Consider the following 22345-nt stretch of genomic DNA (forward strand, 5'->3'; position numbering starts at 1 on the left):
AGTGCTGGATGGTATTCCAGCTGAACTATTTAAAATTTTAAACGATGATGCTGTCAAGGTGCTACACTCAATATGCCAGCAAATTTGGAAAACTCAGCAGTGGCCAGAGGATTGGAGAAGATCAGTCTACATCCCAATCCCAAAGAAGGGCAGTGCCAAAGAATGCTCCAACTACCGCACAATTGCACTCATTTCACATGCTAGCAAGGTTATGCTTAAAATTCTACAAGGCAGGCTTTAGCAGTATGTGGACCGAGAACTCCCAGAAGTGCAAGCTGGATTTTGAAGGGGCAGAGGAACCAGAGACCAAATTGCAAACATGCGCTGGATTATGGAGAAAGCTAGAGAGTTCCAGAAAGACATCTACTTCTGCTTCATTGACTATGCAAAAGCCTTTGACTGTGTCGACCACAGCAAACTATGGCAAGTTCTTAAAGAAATGGGAGTGCCTGATCACCTATCTGTCTCCTGAGAAATCTCTATGTGGGACAAGAAGCTACAGTTAGAACTGGATATGGAACAACTGATTGGTTCAAAATTGGGAAAGGAGTACGGCAAGGCTGTATATTGTCTCCCTGGTTATTTAACTTATATGCAGAATTCATCATGCGAAAGGCTGGACTGGATGAATCCCAAGCCGGAATTAAGATCGCCGGAAGAAATATCAACAACCTCAGATATGCAGATGGCACAACCTTGATGGCAGAAAGTGAGGAGGAATTAAAGAACCTTTTAATGAGGGTGAATGAGGAGAGCACAAAATATGGTCTGAAGCTCAACATCAAAAAAACGAAGATCACGGCCACTGGTCCCATCACCTCCTGGCAAATAGAAGGGGAAGAAATGGAGGCAGTGAGAGATTTTACTTTTTTGGGCTCCATGATCACTGCAGATGGTGACAGTAGTCACGAAATTAAAAGACGCCTGCTCCTTGGGAGAAAGGCGATGGCAAACCTAGACAGCATCTTAAAAAGCAGAGACATCACCTTGCCAACAAAGGTCCGTATAGTTAAAGCTATGGTTTTCCCAGTAGTGATGTATGGAAGTGAGAGCTGGACCATAAAGACGGCTGATCGCCGAAGAATTAATGCTTTTGAATTATGGTGCTGGAGGAGACTCTTGAGAGTCCCATGGACTGCAAGAAGATCAAACCTCTCCATTCTTAAGGAAATCAGCCCTGAGTGCCCACTGGAAGGACAAATTGTGAAGCTGAGGCTCCAATACTTTGGCCACCTCATGAGAAGAGAAGACCCCCTAGAAAAGACCCTGATATTGGGAAAGATGGAGGGCACAAGGAGAAGGGTACGACAGAGGATGAGATGGTTGGACAGTGTTCTCGAAGCTACAAACATGAGCCTGACCAACTGCGGGAGGCGGTGGAAGACAGGAGTACCTGGCGTGCTCTGGTCCATGGGGTCACGAAGAGTCGGACACGACTAAATGACTAAACAACAACAAAGGTACCCCTGACCGTTAGGTCCAGTCACGGACGACTCTGGGGTTGCACGCTCATCTTGCTCTATAGGCCGAGGGAGCCGGCATTTGTCCGCAGACAGTTTTTCCAGGTCATGTGGCCAGCATGACTAAGCCGCTTCTGGCAAACCAGAGCAGTGCACGGAAACACCATTTACCTTCCCACCTATTTATCTACTTGAACTTCACATGCTTTCAAACTGCTAGGTGGGCAGGAGCTGGGACCGAGCAAAGGACGCTCACCCAGTCGCGGGGATTCAAACTGCCGACCTTCCGATCGGCAAGCCCTAGGCTCTGTGGTTTAGACCACAGCACCACCCACGTGCCTTAAACATCCCTTAGGCACCTCAAAAGTAACACAGGCACAACAGAAAGCTTATATCCCTCCCTGGAGAATTGCACTGACATTTTTCTCTCACTGTTGCTAATTTTCAAATACGTTCTCCCTCCCGCATTAACTGATGGAGAAATTAGTATCCAAACCAAGGAATTCATCCTATATTCAGGCATTAGCAGACTTCAGCTAGCTCCCAGGATTTTCTTACTAGGCATTCCATTAAGAGCTCGTGTAACCACAGTGAAATGGATGCTTGAAAACAGGAGCCGCTAAACTTCATGGGCATGTTTGCAAACTGGAGAAGCCATTGTGGGCACAACATACGGAAATGTGATATGCTGTGTCTGGCATATTGCCTGTTAGGAACTGCCTAATTCCCAATGGCAGAACCTTAAAGAAATATTGCAAATGTTTGGAATGCTGTGAAATGATTAAAAGGTCATGATTTTTCACACAGATACTGTACCATACCCTGTTCTGCATCTAATGTTCTCGAAAGTCTCCAGTAATTGTTGTTAATTCTCCTTATTGATGATTTTATCGTTTTATTTTTATATTTTTGCACACAGTCTTGAGGTTTTTGTTTAACATTCAAGCGGTGTATTAATTTTATGAAATAACTAAATAAAGTAATAAACAAACCCTGGAACAATAAATTTAAATGAACAAAACTGCAGAGCCATCAGTTAAAACAACTGATAAAATAATGTAAAATAACAATAAATAAATAAATAAATAAATAAATAAAAATCAACAATAAACCCATGATAGGATGGATTTTGACTGGTGCATCAAAGATGGCAGACAAAACACAGCAAACTTGCTGACAGAGAGGATTCCACAGTCTGGGTCTAACCACAGACCACCTGTTTGACCTCTGAAGGTACAGAGTGTAGCCAGAGAAAGGCCTTTGGTGAAGATGATGAATGTTTGTTCAACTTCAGAAGTAAATCTCTTCTGTCCAGTGGGGATTATTCCCTACTTAAGCGTCCCCAGGAATTTTTCATACTGAGCAGTGATGTCTACTATGCAGAGAGAAAGTGTATGTATAAGACCCAGTTCTTACGTTTTGGGTACATCCACAATTTCATAATGCATACATGTACTGCCAAAACAAACTCTAAGGTCAATGGGTGCTTTCAAGAACCAATAAATAGCAAGTCCAAGTTACACTTTTCTAGCCTTCGGAATCACAGAATACCATCGCAAAGAAGAATTTTCAAATAACCAATCAAACATATGGCTTCAAAGACGGTAGCTTTCCTTTCAATTTAGCACACAAATGGCTTTCATTAAGACGATCTCCTCTCTAGAGTTTTGGTTTCCATCTCTGTTTACTGTTGTAAGACTTATCACTTAAACTTTCTGGAAGGTATATGTCTGTGCTTATATACATGCCACACACATGTGGCTGTTGCCCTGAGGATTTCCAATCTATCCCAATGTCTGTCTAGCTAGTTTTCATTTAGTTACTTTCACCTTTTTCGTTTGTTGACAGGAAAAGGAGATAAGAGAGGCAAGCTTAGCTGGAGGTCTGGACTGACAGAGACGCTCTCAGCAGGCTGTATATAAAATTAATACTGTAGGCTTCTCAAGCATTCCCATCTGCATTCTCAAGAGGATTGTTTTTTCTTGACAAACAACAGAGGTCTACAGGGACTTCCTGCCCGAACTATAAAGGGCAGCAAACCAGTTTTAAATTGACTCTTTTCCAGCCTGGAGTTATGTACTTGTTAGGCTGCAAATTTCACAAGACTAAATTCTTGTTACTGGGAATCTATCTATCTATGTCAATATATCCACGTATCTATCTAACACTAAGAGGACAGAAAACAAGAGACAGAAAATAAATAACAGGCTCTTGTGGGGGAAAAATGTGAATTGTGAAAGTATAATTCTTTTAGTTTTAGGCTTTGCAGAAGAAAATCGAAAGGATTACAGGCAAGCTGATAGAGGGTGACATTTGCTTCAGGGGGAAAGGGAAGCCCTTAATGAAATCCATAAGCCTGGCTTCCAGTGCTTTTAGGAAAACCATGCCCTTCCCCAGCCGTCTAAAGCCAGTATCTAAAGAGGGTATCATAAACGATTTGTGGGCTGGGGACTCTTGTCAATAAAGCACTGGCATTAAATGACTTTAAAGCGTTATATAAAACGAGAACACAGTTAAGCAGCAAGCTAAGAACCATATTTTTCTGTTCACGTGAAATAATAAATGGTAGCTGAATCCCCCCCCTCCGCATTGCATGGGGACGTGGCCAAAGATAGTTGCTGAAACATGGTGTACCCTTTCAAAGTCAACAAGCTACTGAAGCAAGAACCTCTGTGTTTAGGATGAATTCACCCTATGAACTTCAAACAGAATTCAGAAGGTTTAAGAATATACTTGTTGAAGCAGCTGGTAGATCAGACTGGATGTATATGATAACAGCAAGCAAATGCTGGAATCCCCACTGTAATAACGCATAAAGCAAGGCCTCTCAGCCTACTCCTTTTAAACTAGACTTTTGCTATAAATGCAAGGCTTCCTTTTGAAATAAATCACATCACCAAGCTATGACTCTATACCTAGGAAGCCCTTTGATTTTCAGTGGGACTCATCCTGGGCACTCTTCTCACATTACCTTAGTAACCCTGCACTTTTCCACACCACCTTCAAGGTCAGAAGCTTCTGAAGGAGAAGTCCACAGTATCATTCATCCCATGCCATCGCTGCCCAGCTTCCTAGAACTGCGTGACTTTAGCAATAGGGAAAGCCACTGTCTGCATGAAAAGTATGCTCTCTGCCTCTGAGCTATGGCCCCTTCTCAAAATCAAGTTATTCCATGTATCTCCTGCATGGTATCTCTCTGGGATTTGCAGACTTTAAAAAATCCAACACCGAGACAAGACCAACGATTATCCGAAAGGATAGATTACAAATTAGTGACTGTGCATTGCCCTTTGCCAAGAAACTATAATCTGCCAAGGCCCTTCTGACTGAAGACTTGACGAAAACAAGTTGGAGATGGCTGGTGGTGAGAAGATATCATTTGTTTTCTGATAAAGTGAAGACATGGAAAAATTTCCAGGTCACATGCACACCGTATATTTGGGCTTTCCCAAAAGAATCTTGGGAACTGTGGTTTGTTAAGGGTAATGGGAATTGTAGCTCTGTGAGGCGTAGACAACAGTTCTCATGTTTTCTTAGGGGAAACCATGTGCTATAAATATATGGGGCGGATGTGACTTCACTTTCCCAGCAAGCCTTACAACATAACATTGTAGCAAAGAAAAAAAAAAGGAGTGGGGCCATGTTCTCTGGGCTCTTTTGAGATAGGAATATAAAGATATAATTCACACACCTGTTCTTTTTTACAGCACATAAGTAAGCAATTTTAGAACACCACTTGAAATGGCCAAATATCCTATTTTTCCCCTCAGAAAAATATCCAGATTAGTTTTATTGTTTTCTAACTCCCACAGCATGATCAACACGCTATGAAGAAAAGAAAACCATTGAAAGAGGATGATGGCATGCTATTAATGTTTCACAGAAGGTTCAACCAATAAAAAATTGGGAGTCCTCATAGTTTGAACTACACAGTTTTTCAGGGGAATAATCTGGGGAAAAAATGATGAACTCCTCATTAACTTTATAATACCCTAGAATAGTGGACTAACAACATTACAGAATGGCAAACTAACAAGTTGCACATATAAAAACCCCCACACAATTATGATAATGCGTACTATTGTACAAAAATCCTGCCTCCTAGACAGAAGAAGGCTTCTAAAAAGTCCACTCCGGTTAATCAATTGTGAACACTTTCAGAATAATAAATTGTCACCGCCATGTTGTGTTTTTTTAAATAATGTTGCTGGCTAATTGCAATTAAAAAAGAAAAAAGAAATGTGAATGCTATTAAGTCTCTCATAGTAATTTTAATAGGGGTGTTTTGTTTTTTTTAAGATATGCCCCTAAAGAAGGTCTGTGCTTTTTGTATTTCAATAAACCTTTTTACATCTTTAACATTCTGCTTTGCATTAGAAAACAGAGGCCAGTAGTTAAATGCTGTGGGCATATTAATTGTGCTTTTTTGGCGACAAAAGTAAGAAACGAAACCTTAAGTGACCTTAACTCACCTATGTAGTTCTACCTTCCCTTACTATTATTTGTTTATCCAAGTCTCATGTATTTAATATGTCTACTCTGGTTTTATATGACCTGTAAATTGTGGGGTGGGAAGCCTCTAATTGAACCAAGCATATTACTGTGGCATGCTGTTCCTGTACAACTCATCACAGTAACCTATAGCAAATTCATAGATTTTTCTAAGACTACATGTACGTTCTTCCACATAATGCAAAATTGTTCTGGTATGTGGTTTCTCAGGACTGAATTTGAGACACGCACCATGAAATTAGGCAGAAATTAGACAATAAGGTTACTGAGTGATTAGTACATGGGTACAGTGGTACCTCAGGTTACATATGCTTCAGGTTACATACGCTTCAGGTTACAGACTCCGCTAACCCAGAAATAGTACCTCGGGTTAAGAATTTTGCTTCAGGATGAGAACAGAAATCGTGTTCCAGTGGCGTGGCAGCAGCAGGAGGCCTCATTAGCTAAAGTGGTGCTTCAGGTTAAGAACAGTTTCAGGTTAAGTACGGACCTTCGGAACGAATTAAGTACTTAACCTGAGGTACCACTGTATTGTAGTTTTGAACTTTCTGGAATATACTTTTCTGGACCCATCTGGTGATATTAAAACTCAGTAAACCTGGGAGAAGATTGAAGGTGGAATTGAACCCAGCTACTCCACTTCGTAATCTTGTTCCAGGTTTGTCTGTTCATTTGTTTACTTAGCGTCTCATATCCATCTTTTGGTGTTGGGTCACTCCGGAGCTGATTCCATGAAAACACCAAAAAGTACTTCTCATGAACAAGCCTTCATTGGAATACAGCTTCAGAGTGACAGCGTGGTACAGCAGTTGGACTGCAATGAAGGGTAAGGATTGAGGAAACCCTCAGCAGTGAAGCTCACCAGGTGACCTTAGGGCTGTCACCATCTCTCAGCCTGACTTGCCTATAGAGTTTCATGAGGATAAAAAGCGGAAGAAGCACCAAAAGCCACATACATCAAATAAACTTTGCCTAGGAACCAAAGAACTACTCAAAGTTTCTGCATGCCCAAGGGAGCTTGTGTTCCCACCGCCCAAAACTGCATCCTTGTGTGGCATAATGGAAGCTTTTAAAACTTACTAGACTTTCAAGAGCAGTTGATATAGACTCAGAATCCAGGGATGAAGGGAGCAAATGACTTTTGGCAGCATTTTCTCCTCTCCACTGCCATGTCCCACCCCTCAGCGGGGCTAATACTTGCACTTCTCACCTCTACTGTAATGATTAGGGTGCTGCAGTAGGACTAAGGAGATCTGGGTTCAAATGCAAGCTCTGTTGCAACTTTGGACTGCTCATTGTGAAAGTCTGGAAGCTAACACGGTAGCTGGAGGTGGAGGGAGAAGGCTATGGAATGGTACGAAAAGGATTTCCAGGAAAGGAAACCCTCTCTGCCTATGATCCATCCCATTGTCATTTACCCTAGACCATGGGTAGGCAAACTAAGGCCCGGGGGCTGGATCCGGCCTAATCGCTTTCTAAATGTGGCCTGTGGATGGTCAGGGAATCAGAGTGTTTTTACACGAGTAGAATACGTCCTTTTATTTAAACTGCATCTCTGGGTTATTTGGGGGGCATAGGAATTCGTTCATTTCCCCCCCAAAATATAGTCCGGCCCCCCACAAGGTCTGAGGGACAGTGGACCGGCTCCCTGCTGAAAAAGTTTGCTGACCCCTGCCCTAGACCTTACATTCACACAATTCTCTTCTGCTGTTAATCCACAGAAGGGACATGTTAGAGTGCATCAAGGAGGCAGAATCAAGCCGCCACTTTTTAAAGGCTGACCTCCAAGACAACCTGGAACCAAATACCCTCAGGCTTGGGTACCTAAAGCAGTTCCTTCAATACTTGTTCTCAGAGTGGGATCTGAGGAAACGGGCAACTAGTTTCACACGAGGGAGTGGGCTTTCAAACAGCAGCTTTCCCCCTCAAGCCGTTGATCATGAAGGAGTGTATGAGGATCTGCTGTTTAAAGAAAAGTCAAGAATTCCAATGCACATTCCCAGGACCTTCTAAATTCCAGCCTAATTATCTCCAAGTAACTCAGTATTTTCAGGCTTAAATTTTTATGACTGTTCCAGTGAGATGCCTCCCACCAGCCGTCTACATCATGTACTTCAGCATTCACTTTTCTGTAAATGGTGGCACTTAGTTGGCAAAAATGAAGAGTTGCGCATACAACAATCATTGCTGCCAAGAACACAAAATGCATATATATGGAAAACTCAGTCCTCATAAATGCGAGGTTTTAGTTATTCCTCATTGATGTGGAATTATAAATCACATGGATGAGCAACTAAAATGTCTCAAGAAAAGCACAACCCATTTGTTAGTCTGGTGCCTGACTTGTTCTTTGAAACAGACGTAAACAAGAAGGTTCAAGGAGAGTCTTCATTTCAGACAGGAACTGGCAAATCCATTCTTATTTTAAAAATGAGTAATAATGTACTTCCAACTGGTGTTCAAGGAATGGTATGTGCTCAATCTAAACTGTATGTTTCCTTTTATTTCCTTGCAACTGTAAGCAGTCCAGTCCCCATTCCCCTTAAAGTGTCGAGATGATGTCTTTTGAGAGAAGGTGAGTGGCATATAATTCTCTAAAGACATCATCTTGACACTTTCAGGGGAATGGGGACTGGACTGCTTACAGTTGCAATGAAATAAAAGGAAACATGCAGTTTAGACTGAGTACATACAGTTTTGATTGAACAACCATAAAGTACACAAGTCCATGCCATCTATTTCCCTCAGGTTAGGCAAGGCCCAGAAAATTAGCTGGCGAATCTTTTGAATTGGGGATGAACTCCCCCAGTCACTGTCACCTCTCGCAGTTCAACTGGAAGTAACAAAGTACAAGAGACCCATCCTTCTTAAGTCTACAAGGCAACTTTCACAGGCCAATAAATTACCGTTAAGCAAAACTGGGGTGGTGAGCAATTGGTAAGCTTTGTACAAACAGTAAATGACAAAATGCAGGGTCTTCAGATGGAAAGTTGTAACTAGCTGTCTATATTAAGCCCAGATATCAGCTACGATATCTGGGTTTTAGAGAAGAAAAAGTGATTATTTATGATCTTCTGGAATCCAGGGAAATGAATTTAGCACTAAAAAGGACTTATTAGGATGGGCTGCGTGCTTAAGAGTAAGTCCCAAGAACCAATTTAATCAAAATAAAAGCCATACAATTCAGAGATTTATAGCAAAAAAACTTCCACTGTACATCATTGCCGCATACCCTGGCATTAGAATAAGACGATACATAAAGAACAGTTTCCTATTTAGAGGAGCTCAAAGGAGATAATGGCAACATGGGAAGGAAGAGAGAAGAAAAGGTCATGGCCCACAAATATTGTCAGGAGATACAATTAAGCATAATATTTCCCATTAGGAATGAGACTTTACTGAATAACTAGCTTGAGCTGGGAATTGAATGGTGAGAGATGAGAGTGCTTCTAGCTGCTGAGAACTTGGCTGGGGGCAGGAGAGACCTTAAAACATCTCTCAGAAATCATAAAATGGTGTTTGTGCGGGGATCAGTTTTCAGAGACTTTCAGGTCTAAGCAAAGTCACTGTACTTGCTAATCCATAATACAAAAAAGGATTTTTATTCCTTTTTAATAAAAAGCTTAATTAAAGCCTTGGACTATGGGGTTGGCGAGATCTGCTAAACAGTTATTATGCCGACGTGCCCGGAGAGCCTTTCGAAACAGTTGTTATTTTGGCATCCCTAGAAGGAAGACGTCGTTTCTCACCCTTGCTTTTTATGTTTTGTTTGTCTAAAAGTTGAGCAACAATGTGCAAACAGCATTGTTACAGCATACCAGACTTCTTGTCTAATCCCTAACAATGAAAGTGTAAGATGCTCTTAAACATTTGAACTCTTGGTTCAGGAAGGTGACTAAACTCCTAAGCCTTTGTCTAAGCTGCTCTGATATCTAAATAAAATTCCCACTGTTGCTAACACCAGCACAGGGCCACCAGAGGTGACAATGGGTGGAAGCAGCCGTATATCAAAAGTCAGTTAAACTTCTCAAAGTGTGTGAGCGACACACAGGTGAATATATACATGTACATTTGCAACTCTATCCCCACACTGAGTGCCAGCACCTGACCAAACCCTTCTTTACCAGCTGCTGCCTCATGTATTAACTGTAAAATAGCCTAAGCTTCTGAAACACAGGTTGCTTATTGTTTCATTAAATTGATGATGCTTGTCTTGCATCCATAATCTGTGCACGCACACGAGATTAAAGATGTTTCCCCTTCCGTTGAGATATTGAATTTCTGGAGACCAAAGAATTCTGGAAAGCTCTAGTTCAGGCTGATGCATAAGCACATTTAAAAAAAAAACATCAAAAAGAAAGGCACCCCAATGAATTGAAAGTCCAACATTTTCTCAATAAGGGGAGGTTGTGACAAAATAGTGACAGTGGTGTTTACCAGGCAGAGATATGGGAGCATAGAGACAGATGGGAAATGTAACAAATTTCTCCCTTTCTCACTCGACGCCAGCTTGTTGCTTACAACTCTGGGTGGGTAGTGACTAGTTTTCACTGGATGGTTATTGTGAAGGTGGAGTGGATTAGAATACCTGGCTAGTTAACTGCTGACAAGTCCCAGGGCCATATGAAATGCTCCTTTCATATCCCCCCTGTCTCTACATTGACTACAGGCAGTTACTATTAGCAGGGACAGTCGAATACATTTTGCTGCTTGAGGCAAAGACAAAATGGTGGCCCACTTTCTACATATGGGACTCAACTGGACTGGTAGCTGCATATTACCTCATCACTGGTAACAAGACAGCATCCACCTGAAACAACAGGCTGTCAATGGGTGTGCAAGTGGGCCTTGGGAACAGTATCGGCCTGCAGTTGTCTTGCGCACACCAGCACCTGCTGCCTGAGTGGACTGGCTCCCCATCCCTAATGGCAGAGCTGGCTCAGGCATCTCCCGATGCTGATTTCTGGTTTGTAAGAGGCTTCCCCATTTTGCTTCGCCTGTTAAACTCTCTCGCCCCCACTCCCACGAAACGGAGGGGAAACATCTGTAATTTAAGAAACGCTTAGAATCATGTTTATAAATAAACAAAACAGCACATGAACATAAAACCTTCTTCGTCTTCCGACATGCAGCTCGAAAGCTACATTCAGGATAACATGAAAAAAGAAATGGTGGAGATCCAGCAGAATGCGGTGCAGAACCAGACGGCAGTCATGATTGAAATAGGCACAAATCTGCTAAATCAAACCGCTGAACAGACCCGCAAATTAACAGATGTTGAAGCACATGTAAGTACCAGTCGCTCAAGCTGAAGCTAACTTAGCACTCAAAGGTCTCATATGCCCTATATTGTATGTTTTAAGTCAGGCTGAGCAATATGGTTTCCAACATTGTGATATATCACAATGTCTGAACTAAAGATAGAACTATGTAGAGACATTGGCTGGCTTCACGTTTTTTTCTAACATTATGATTTTTGCAAGGCAAACAAACATCATGATTCGCGATACATTGCCAGGCAAAAATTATGAAACTGATATCACGATATGGATTTCAAACCAGTTTTGGACAATATTATCGCCCAGCCCTACTAATCAGTCAATTAAAACTTACACTAGTAGACTGCACAGTATAAATCATAGCTCCAACGCTTGACAGCACCACAAAAAACCTGATCTTAGTCACAAATCTTTGTGGATCTTTGTGTTTTTCACATAATAACAAAGCAACCAACCAATCATAGAACACATTTCAGGACACAGGGGAGACCTACGAATTGTTGAGGGGATCTCTTATATAAATTATGAGGATCCATAAGGATCTATGGTTCTGTGAGGGGAAACTGGTCTCCTTGCAGCTCCCAGCACCTAGAATTCATTGAGGGAAGCTATGACTGTTTAACATGGTATGATACTGCTTTAAAAGTATACTGCAGATGGAGGCTTGCTGTTTACATAGCACTCTAATTTGCAAAGTGTTTCAAGAAGGTTACTGTTATTCCTATTCACCAGCACAGTGGTCAAACTAATGTTTGAAACCGAGAAGTTCTGATCCGAACTAGCATCAAAATTCAGAGCTGAGTCCAATTTGCAGCACACAGGCTGCAAAAACTTGGAGTGACCTAAGTTATGCACCCCTTATGCAAGGCATAGTCTGCAATGGAACTTGGATAAGCCTGAGCATTTCAATGGTTATAATTTAGTTGCAGGATAAATCAAAAGATTGAACTGAGTGGGAGAAAGGTTAGGGAGTAACAGGAAGCTACAAAGAAAAATAAATTGTCACATTTTTTTCAAGTTGTTGTTCAAGTCCCAAATCAATTGTGGGGAACAGAGACATTCCCATACTCAGATTGGAACAACAACAAAAATTGCTCTTCATTTTAGATTTCAAGTCAGATCTCATCCAAAAATATGGTTATTATGGAGTAACCGCAAACTATTATATTCACAGAAAAAACAATATAGATGTTTTGAAATAATAAATTCATTTCAGAACTCCTTACATTCTTAGAATAAGCTAAGTAAGCTTTTCGAGTGGAGCTTGTGTATAGTTACAGTTATTTTCCAGACTTTTAAACTAAAGTGAAGGGTGATTGGGGAGGAAAACCTAGCGTTAGCACATAGCGATTGGTTAGTATAAAAACCAAAAGCATTCTATACAGGACCGAAAACAAGGTGACAAAATTCTGGAATGCACCATTTCATATTGACGGTGTGGGGTTATATTTTCAAAAGCTCTTCCAATGTAGTAGTTCACCATATGTGGTAAACTAAGTACACCAGGGAAAGGGTTCTGCTACACGATGACTCTCAGATCACTACCATATTTGCACTGTAATGTTGCTTCCTATCAAGACGGAAACACTTAAATCTCTACTTCAGAACAATACTAAATCATCCCCGCTTCATTCCATTTTTCATGTCCAAAGTGTTCCAAGGTCAAAAGTGTGAGTAGCGGAGTCAATGAAACATTTGTTTGACTGCTTCCGAAAAGTCATGTGAATCAGTTTCAAACCATGTGTAATGTCATACTACTGCAAACTTATATGTCTGAAAAATGCTTTTATAGTCAGCATTAGCTTAGAAGCTGAATATTTGTGCTGGTGACTGGGTTTGTACTGGGTTTAATTAACAATGTAAGGGGATTAAATAAAGAACTACTCTTTCAAAGACGCTAGTTCTGGCCACAGTGATCCACGCTCTGGTTATCTCCCAAATGGGTTACTACAATGTGTTATTTGTGGAGCTGCTCTTGAAGACAGTTCTCAGAAGCTTCAGGAGCCTCAGTTAGAATAGACTGCCGGAATATTGACTAGTGCGGCCTAATTTACCCATATCACAGCAGTTTTAACAGAACTGGCTGTCAGTTTATTTCGGGGCCCAATTGAAGGAGTTGGTTCCTACTTTAAAATTCAAAATGGTGTGGGGCCCAAATTTCAGGAGCGTGTGTGTGTGTTTCATTTCAACCTGTTGCTGCTCTTTAAGATAGTCTACAGAAGCCCTTCCTATGTTCCTCTTTCACCAGAGGGACAAATATTATTACTAAGGAAGAGGGTTTCCTTGGCAGTGTATCCTCAGTGATGGAATGTCCTTGCAAGAAGATCACTGGCACCAACATGGCTTTAATTTAGGTACCCTGCAAAACCATTTTGATTTTCTGAGACATTTTAATAGACTTTAGTGAATTAATTGTGCAAGTTTTGGTACGTTTTGAAGTTTCATCTTATCTTTTCTTAATATTTTGTGTTGTCTGTTACCTCGGAACTTGATATGATAAAGGGCATTGTGTGTGTGTGTATGTGTATGTGTGTGTGTAATATCTTCTAATTAATGAATGAATTCCTCTGCAACATTTTGGAAATACCCTTAAGTGTGAAAACATGTCCTCAATGACCATTCAACATGAAGGATGTGAGTAATAAATTCCTCCTGCCAACTGAAGCCAAATTCTGATGAATTAAAAGAGTTATTTTAAAACACAATGAGGAGCATGCAGCAGAATGGAATGCTAAGCAACAGTCCATGTGACAATTTTGCTGCCTCATTCTTAAAAACAGATGTTGTTCTTGAGACTTCAAGAATAAGCAGCGGATATCATACTAACCTGGAACCATGGAATGATTAATCAAGAAAGAAAAACAAACCCTGTCTGCAGGTACACCCACAGTGACCTAGAAGTGACTCCAGTCAGCGTGGCAACTTAGAAAATCACCACCACATCCACAAAATGGCTGTCACATCCAGGAGGCTACAACTGTGGGTGCCCTTGGTCATTCATAAAACTGGGAACAGCTCAGGTCACGACACACAAGACTGATACGGCCCACATATATTGCAACTTGTCTTCTGCAAATATAGACATAAGTAAATGTCACTTACATTTTATCAAACCTTCAAGAGGTTTTAGCTTTCCTTTCATTCAGGTAAATGGTGATGACAGTCTAGGTGTTTAAGGATGGGATTAATTTGTAAATTATTCTGAATTATTTCTAATGTGATTCAAAATTGCATTTCTCAAAATGTAGGTACTGAATCAGACAACAAGGCTTGAGCTTCAGCTTCAGGCGCATTCAATTTCAACTATCAAACTAGAAAGGCAGATTTCAGATCAGACCAGCGAGATAGGAAAACTGCAAGAAAAAAACAGGTAATAACTCTTCCTATCTGGTAATGTATTATTGTTCTCAAATGTGCTTTATTCCCAGCAGGGAAATCTATAATGAGATGACGAATTGAAATGACCTCAGGATATTTCAAATGAGCATCAAGTCTTTTGTAACAATGAACAGAAATGGAGATGACTTTTTTAACACCAGGAATTATTATTTGTATGCATGGAATTTGAAATGTGCCAGAAGTTATGGGGCCACATTCTTCATTCCCAAGACCATGTGTGCAATATATAGAATTCAACTGACATGCACATAGGTCCTGTTGAAGAAATGAAAATAACTATCATTTACAATCTAAGTTCTCTCCTGCTTGCAAAATAACCATCATTTAAAATCGAAGTTCTCTCCTGCTTGCAAAAGCTCTGTAGCTTTTAGTCTTCACCCTCACTAAAGTCCCCACTTTCCCTCCTACCTACAGATAAGCAGAGACTACAAATAACAAAAACTGATATGCGATTTGGAAAAGGAGAATAGCTCCGCAGATTAGTCATTTCAGCAATACTGTAAAGATGGCCTTCATCAATCTTGTGCCATCAATATATTTTGGACCACGAGCCCCATCACCCCTAGCTTTCCACTGTTGTGCTGGCTGAAGTGATGGGAGTTGCAGTCTAAAAAAAAATGCAGGGGGCCCAGGTGGGTAATGGGAGCTGTAAGAGAATAATAAGCAATCAATGGATGCCAACCTAGCTTACATGTGTAATTCCTTTGAACTTGAGGAATGACTATCAGGTCTTGAGCTCATTAAAGGCATCCCATTGCCTTGAGAGCCTCAAGGTCCATAAATAGCAACACCCTAGTGGTCCCGGGCCCTAAGGAAGTTAGATTAGCTTCAATCAGAGCCAGGACCTTTTCAACTCTGGCTCCGGCCTGGTGGAACGCTCTGCCTCATGAGACCAGGGCCCTGCAGGATCTGATTTCTTTCCGCAGGGCCTGTAAGACAGAGTTGTTCTGCCTGGCCTTTGGCTTGGAGCCAATTTGATTCCCTCCCCCTCTTTCTTTTTTCTTTTCCTTTCTCCTCCTGCGATGAGGCTACATATTAATATTTTAATGTTTCAATATTTTAATGTTGTTTTTAAGTTGTATTCATTCAACTTGTTTTTATTATTGCTTGTTAGCCGCCCTGAGCCCGGCCTTGGCTGGGGAGGGCGGGGTATAAATAAAAATTATTATTATTATTATTATTACAGTGGTGCCTCACAAGACGAAATTAATTCGTTCCGCGAGTCTTTTCGTCTTGCGATGTTTTTCATCTTGCGAAGCACGGTCAGTCGCAACTGCACCTCTTCAAGCGGTTTTAAGAAAACGGAAACAAACTCACAAGACGTTTTCGTCTTGCGAAGCAAGCCCATAGGGAAAATCGTCTTGCGAAGCAACTCAAAAAACGAAAAACTCTTTCGTCTTGCGAGTATTTCGTCTTCCGAGGCATTCGTCTTGCGAGGTACCACTGTATTATTATTTCCCACTCAGAAGGCAGCATTATTTATTTATTTAGCAAAAGGTGCCAAGTTGTGTCTCACCCACTTGATCATACCAAGGAATATAATGAGAATGAGTTCCTGCCTATCAGATGACAAAACAATCCATCTCTTGTCTGTGTGTCTTTCGCTAGAGCCATATTCTAAACCTACCTGGTGTGACAAGATGGTGGATTTGAAATATCCTTTATTTACCATTTCCCCCACCAAAAGGGGGGAAACTCACCCTTCATTCCTAATGAGAAAGCTTATTTGATTGCCAGGCAAAATCTGGCTGTCCAGCTGTGCTGAATGCTGCAAAAATGTTACTGTGATTTTCAAACCACCAAAGAGATAAGTATTTGATTCCACTCTTGGCTTCCTTTTGTATTAATTGAGAGCCAGACATGATCCCTGCTTGCATCCATTCTCAAAATACAACATCAAAGGACTTGGAGGCTCTTTTTGTTTACCCAGAACATTTTGAATGACAGCTGGCCAACAGAACTGTTAACATTTCTTGCTGAGCTGGGATCACATTAGGCTAGCTGGAGAAAAGAGGGGGAACTGTGAACTTTGCTTACTGCATAAGCCTCATGCGTGATCTGCAGTTGGCTAGTCTCACATGGAAGAGAAATCAACCTTACTGTTCTCCAAACTGGATTGTAATCTGCTACCGACACAATTTTTCAATGGTAAATGCATAATCAGCCCATCTGTTCGGCTTAACAGTCCTCACAGGGAGAAGCTGATGTGTCAACAGCTATATTACAGAGAAAGGGGAATTGTTTTCTGAAATGAAGATGAAATATGTTTCGAATCATAGGGTTGCCATCCTGTGCTTCTAACAGTACAATGTGGGGTTGAATGTAAAATGAGCCAAGCTGTATGATTCAGCTGAAGTCCTATGCTGAAAGGACTTTTCATTTCTGGTAAACATGAGTGCTGAAGGGAAAGGGCATGTTTTCATATTTGTCTTCACTCCCTTGCTATATTTGTGCATGCTCCTGCAAGGTTTGTTTTATGCAAACAAGATACTTTACTCAAGGGGAGCAAAGAAAATCACTATTACAATGTGATTTATTGCGGCAAGTGCAGGGATAGCACTTGAACACACTTGTCCTTCGCTACATGCAGAAAAAGCAGCAAATATTGCTAGAACAAGTATACTATGGGACCTGAGTTGTGAAAGTTTTTCTCAGCATACATAGGAGAAGTGTAAAATGAAATCTGGTCTGCTGTTCCAACACAGCTTCTAATGCACGCGATCGATGATGAACAGCAGTTATTTGAATATGGTGTCTTCAGGGTAGGACATATACAGCAGGACTGCTTGATTTATGCATATACAGCAAAACCAAACATGGCATTGATTGCGCAATTCAGCATCGTGAGAACCTCAAATTTCATTCCCCCTGCCCAGTTCTAAAACTGTGTAGCGTCAACGTTCTGAAGATGCATTTGAAAGCAAGTTTGCAACGGCTGCTGGAATCTCAGCTGCCAGAGGGGCAGTTGAATCAAATTTGCTAGGCATTGGCTTTAGTGGCCTGCACAGATCCCGATTCTCTTTTACAGTATGCTGTCAGAATCGGAGTAAATAATGCAAAAGAGTGAAAGTTGCAGAATTAAGCAAAATTAAAAGCTGCAGAGTTGACCAAAATAAAAGGCTATTGTGTATATTGTACTGAATTCACATCATGCATTCATGTTGTAGAATTTAGATCATCAGAGCAAAGGAATATGTGTTTCTTCTAACACAGGGTTGCCCAAACTTAGGTTTCCAGCTGTTTGTGCACCACAATTCCCATTATCCCCAGCCATTGATCCTGCTAGCAAGGGATGAAGGGAGTTGTAGCCCAAAACCAGCTGGATATCCAAGTTTGGGGAACCCTGTACTGAAACATGGCACCGTGGGTCTCCTCCCACCGCAAAATCCACTGCTATTTGTAAGGAACAGATCAGGGAATTAGATACTACGTTCAAATAACCATGGTATAAGCTTGCAAAAGACTTTACTTTTTGTTCACCATTAGGAGCTGGGGAACAGGAGAGGCACTCGGGTGTCTCACCAGACTTTGTATGGCAGGTAACTTCTGATCAGAACCTACAGTGGAAACTTGTGGTTCCTTAGCTGGCTCAGTTTTGTCCCCCCCCCCCCCTTCACTTTAGCCACGTAAAAGTGCTAAACCAATAACAGTGTTTTCTTCCCCCTCTTATTTTTTTTAGCTTTCTGGAAAAAAAAGTTATTGATATAGAAGACAAGCATACGTCCCAGTTACAGTCGATTAGAGATGAGAAAGATAAGCTCCAGTCACTCGTGTCCAGACAGAACTCCACAATAGAAGAACTAGAAAAACAGCTGGCCACAGCCACAGCCAACAACTCGTTCCTGCAAAAACAGCAACACGATCTGAGGGAGACTGTGCAGAGCCTGTTCTCTATGATTTCTACACCAAACCGTAAGTGGAGTAGAAGACGCTAATTGCTGCAGTGAGAAACAATTTCCTTTTTGGTGAGCTTTCCCCCACCTCCGCAACGACCCTCAGATTCTTTCCAAGTGTAAAGTATAATTATAACAGGTATGCGTAGGCTTCGGCCAGTTTGTTGCCTATCCATGTGGGTAAGAAAGGAATGACGAGGGCCAAAGATACTCTGAGCCTGGCACCAGCGTGAGATCTGGTTAGCCTGCTTTCCTGTGTGTGTGTCGAACCTCATACCATAGTAATTCTGAGAATGACAAGCCTGCGAGTCACCCACAAGGCCAAAGCCTCTGGCACCATGACAGTGTGACCACAGAGGACTAACTTCTGCCAAAGACAATTCTGGTTGCTCTCTAGTATCTGAATTAAATTAACCCTTTGAGGCGCCAGAGGCTGTCTTTTCCAGCTTGTGTGACACCAGCAATGAGGAGGACCCAGCTAACGCCAGCTAAAGCCCTTCACAGCCCCCGTTTTGTGATTCTAGGGGGTTTCTCTGAGGTTGATTAGGTTTAGCTCCCACGCTTTACACAAAATCTCCCAAGCCGTATGCACAGAATTGAAAGTAACACGTTTAAAGTGTGACAGGGATGCTACTTGCTGTTAATTGTTAACGGCCTCAGAACTTGAGAAGATATGAACAAACTTTTACTCCATCATTAATTACCATGATTCTATATATTCAGTGCTATTTTTCTAGAAAAAGAGGGGCCAGAACTCATTCTTCTTCTCTTAGAATGGCAATGGTGCCCACCTGAGAGGTGCCAGAATTGAGTTCCAGCTGAAAAAAGCCGCAAGCAAACTCATTCCCCAAGTGTGGAGTTTATTTAATGTAGCCAAAACAGTACCATCCACACACATGAAGACAATATTGGCATGCTTGATGAACTGCATATTTTGCAGAAGCACAAAAAAGAAGAAGAAGAAAATGGAATCACAGCAGCCCAATGGGGACTGAGCATACTGACTGGTTGTTGGAAGAAGGAAGAAAACTGGGGTGGGGGACGATGACTGAAATAAGGCATGGCTAGCTGAACTGCTGCACTCTTCACTGCACATATTTTATTGCAGGTCCATTTCTATTTACAAATACCGTGTTTTTTGCTCTATAAGACACACTTTTTCCCTCCTAAAAAGTAAGGGGAAATGTGTGTGCGTCTTATGGAGCGAATGCAGGCTGTGCAGCTATCCCAGAAGCCAGAACAGCAAGAGGGATTGCTGCTTTCACTGCGCAGCGATCCCTCTTGCTGTTCTGGCTTCTGAGATTCAGAATTATTTTTTTTCTTGTTTTCCTCCTCCAAAAACTAGGTGCGTCTTGTGGTCTGGTGCATCTTATAGAGCGAAAAATACAGTAATTATAAATATAGTTACGCAAACATAATAAACACGGAACCAATTCAGAATGTTTTCTTCTTCTTCTTTAAGCAAAACCACCATGCCCTATACAGGACAATACAGTCCTCAAAGGCCTAAAGATAGCCTGTTAAGCATATTTCCAAAACTCTGCGTGTTTCTGCTGATGTTATCTCCTAAGTTAGTGCACAAACAAGTAAACAAGCTGTGTTAGCCTCAGCATCGATGTGGGAAAAAAATAAAATCCTGAACACTTGCCAGTGTCGGGGGGGGGGGGGCGCTTCTAAAAGTGTCAACTATCAGAGGAGTGTGGAAAAACAATTAAAAAGCTGGAAGCAACCTTGTACTTTAAGGAAACCAAATTTATGAAGCAGATCTAAAAGGTAAACAATCTGAAAGGCTTCGAACAAATGAGGCAGAGGAGAGAATAGTACATAGCTAAAGTCAGCTCTGTAGAAGTTTTCTTAGAGGTTTTTCAAATACAATGGCCATTTGAATGCATTTATATTATATGCTTAATATGTGTACTTGCTTTTCAGCATCCAATAATGCTCTGGAGACTGGAGGAGAACACATCAGTTTCAAGGACTGTGCTGAAGCATTCAAAGCAGGACTGACAACCAGTGGTGTCTACACATTAACAGTGCCAAACACAGGAGATGCGAAAAAGGTAAAACATTCTCTTGATTAAATTTAGGCAGGACCAGATCCTCCTTCAATATTTTCCCCCCAATATCATTGTGTCAGTTTTAAGTACTTTTAAACTCACCATGAAACTCCGCTTTCCAATTTAGAAAAGGAAAATGCAACAACAGCAGTACAGTCTTATGAAAGAGGGCTAAGAATGCTTTCCGTGTCCATCCTTATGTAGATCAACAGTCTGGAGACTGTCCAGTTGCAAACTTTGTTGACCACTATGATGTATAGTTGTTCCCATCTAATTGTTCTTCAGTAGCTAGATTGATGGCCCCACCCCTTCTGCAAATTCACAACACAACCACATTCATACACTGAAGGAGGCCAAGAAGCTGAGGAACAAACAAGAAAACATGGGAAGGGGAAATACTCCCTCAATAGCTTTATGCAGCTCACCATTTCATAGTGAAACAATAGTCTCAACAGGGGTGCCAGACATGTCAGCCGGAGAATCCCCCAGAGCATTCAGGAATCTGTCAGATACCAGCAGTCTTCAAAAGCAGACTAACTCACTGGGTCCCACATACTTGAAGATTTAGGCCAAACCTCACCAGAGAGTGGTCTGTCTGAGGGACTTCTGGCAGTACCCTCACTGCGAGAAGTGAAGTCACAGGGAACCAGGCAGAGGGCCTTCTCGGTAGTGGCGCCCACCCTGTGGAACACCTTCCCATCAGATTTCAAGGAGATAACTATACAACTTTTAGAAGACATCCAAAGGCATCAAACATAACGTTTGATGTTTTATTTTATTTTTTTATATATCTGTTGGAAGCTGCTTAGCGTGGCTGGGGCAACTGAGTCAGATGGTCAGGGTACAAATAATAAAATGATGATGGTGACAATGGATTCATAGTGAACACACACACAATCAACAGAGTATTTCCATTCTGCTCTGCGGCAAAGACCAGGTTGAGGGTATGACCAGTTACATGTATTGCACCACTGATGTATTGAAAAAGCCGCATAGCTATCGTGGAGGCCATGAAGTCCTGATATGACCCATCTGAAGCAGTTTTGGCATGGATATAGATGCCTTCCCCCACCCTCAACAACACTGTGAAAGGGTTCTCCAACCCCAACGCTGAACCTACCTCTGCCAGCTTGGTCAGGGAGATTGTAGAGCAGTTGGGTGGACAGTACACTAGAAACATCTGGTCCACATTGGCTCTCACTGCGTCAAACATAAGCCACTTTTAGCACTGTAGTTTCAATATTCTGCACTTGGATATCTGCTCAGTTTTGTAAGTGACTTCAATAGCCTTCTCAGTATCTTACACGTCAGTCAACAGGCTTGTGGTGGAACATGTCAGCTCTACATATTTCAAGTAATCGTCAGGTTTCTGCATACCACTGTTTTACTATGTTTCTGTAAAGAGCTCTTTTTTAAAAAAAGCAAAACAAAACACCCACCCAAAATCAGGGTCATTGTTAGGCCAGTAATTAGGCAGTATGATTGATGATGCTATTTTTATTCCCAGACCTGCTACATAGAATACAATGATTATAGTGTTTAGACTTCATCATACTGACTCTTATTTGCAGAAGAAGTTTAATGGATTATCACAGCCTTAGGAGTGCAATCCATCAAACACTATTATTGCACTGCCTTCATTCATTTCAGTGCAGTTTACATGGAGCCACCTATAGCACCCCTTGGAAATTGAAGTTTAGCAGAAGCAGTCCTGGTGGGTATCACTGCATATGGAAGCTGCAGAA

The 22345-nt window shown here is 41.5% G+C and overlaps 2 protein-coding genes and 1 long non-coding RNA gene across 4 annotated transcripts in view; 2 read left to right on the plus strand and 1 right to left on the minus strand.

Moving 5' to 3' along the window:
• Positions 1-22345, plus strand: part of LOC310759895 — a 123824-nt gene that overhangs the window by 87798 nt on the left and 13681 nt on the right. The window lies entirely within an intron of this gene.
• The window catches only part of MCPH1 (microcephalin 1), a 107140-nt gene that overhangs the window by 45503 nt on the left and 39292 nt on the right, over positions 1-22345 (minus strand).
• ANGPT2 (angiopoietin 2) overlaps positions 1-22345 on the plus strand; it is a 45740-nt gene that overhangs the window by 12555 nt on the left and 10840 nt on the right. For both annotated transcript variants that reach the window (XM_083607315.1, XM_083607316.1), the window contains exons 2-5: positions 11105-11260; positions 14500-14621; positions 18330-18562; positions 20473-20603. In XM_083607315.1, coding sequence (XP_083463441.1) covers positions 11105-11260; positions 14500-14621; positions 18330-18562; positions 20473-20603 — 642 coding nt within the window. The remainder of the gene's footprint in view (positions 1-11104; positions 11261-14499; positions 14622-18329; positions 18563-20472; positions 20604-22345) is intronic.

The sequence above is a fragment of the Podarcis filfolensis genome (genome assembly GCF_964270895.1).
Source record: "Podarcis filfolensis genome assembly, chromosome: 3".
Classification (NCBI taxonomy): Eukaryota; Metazoa; Chordata; class Lepidosauria; order Squamata; family Lacertidae; genus Podarcis; species Podarcis filfolensis.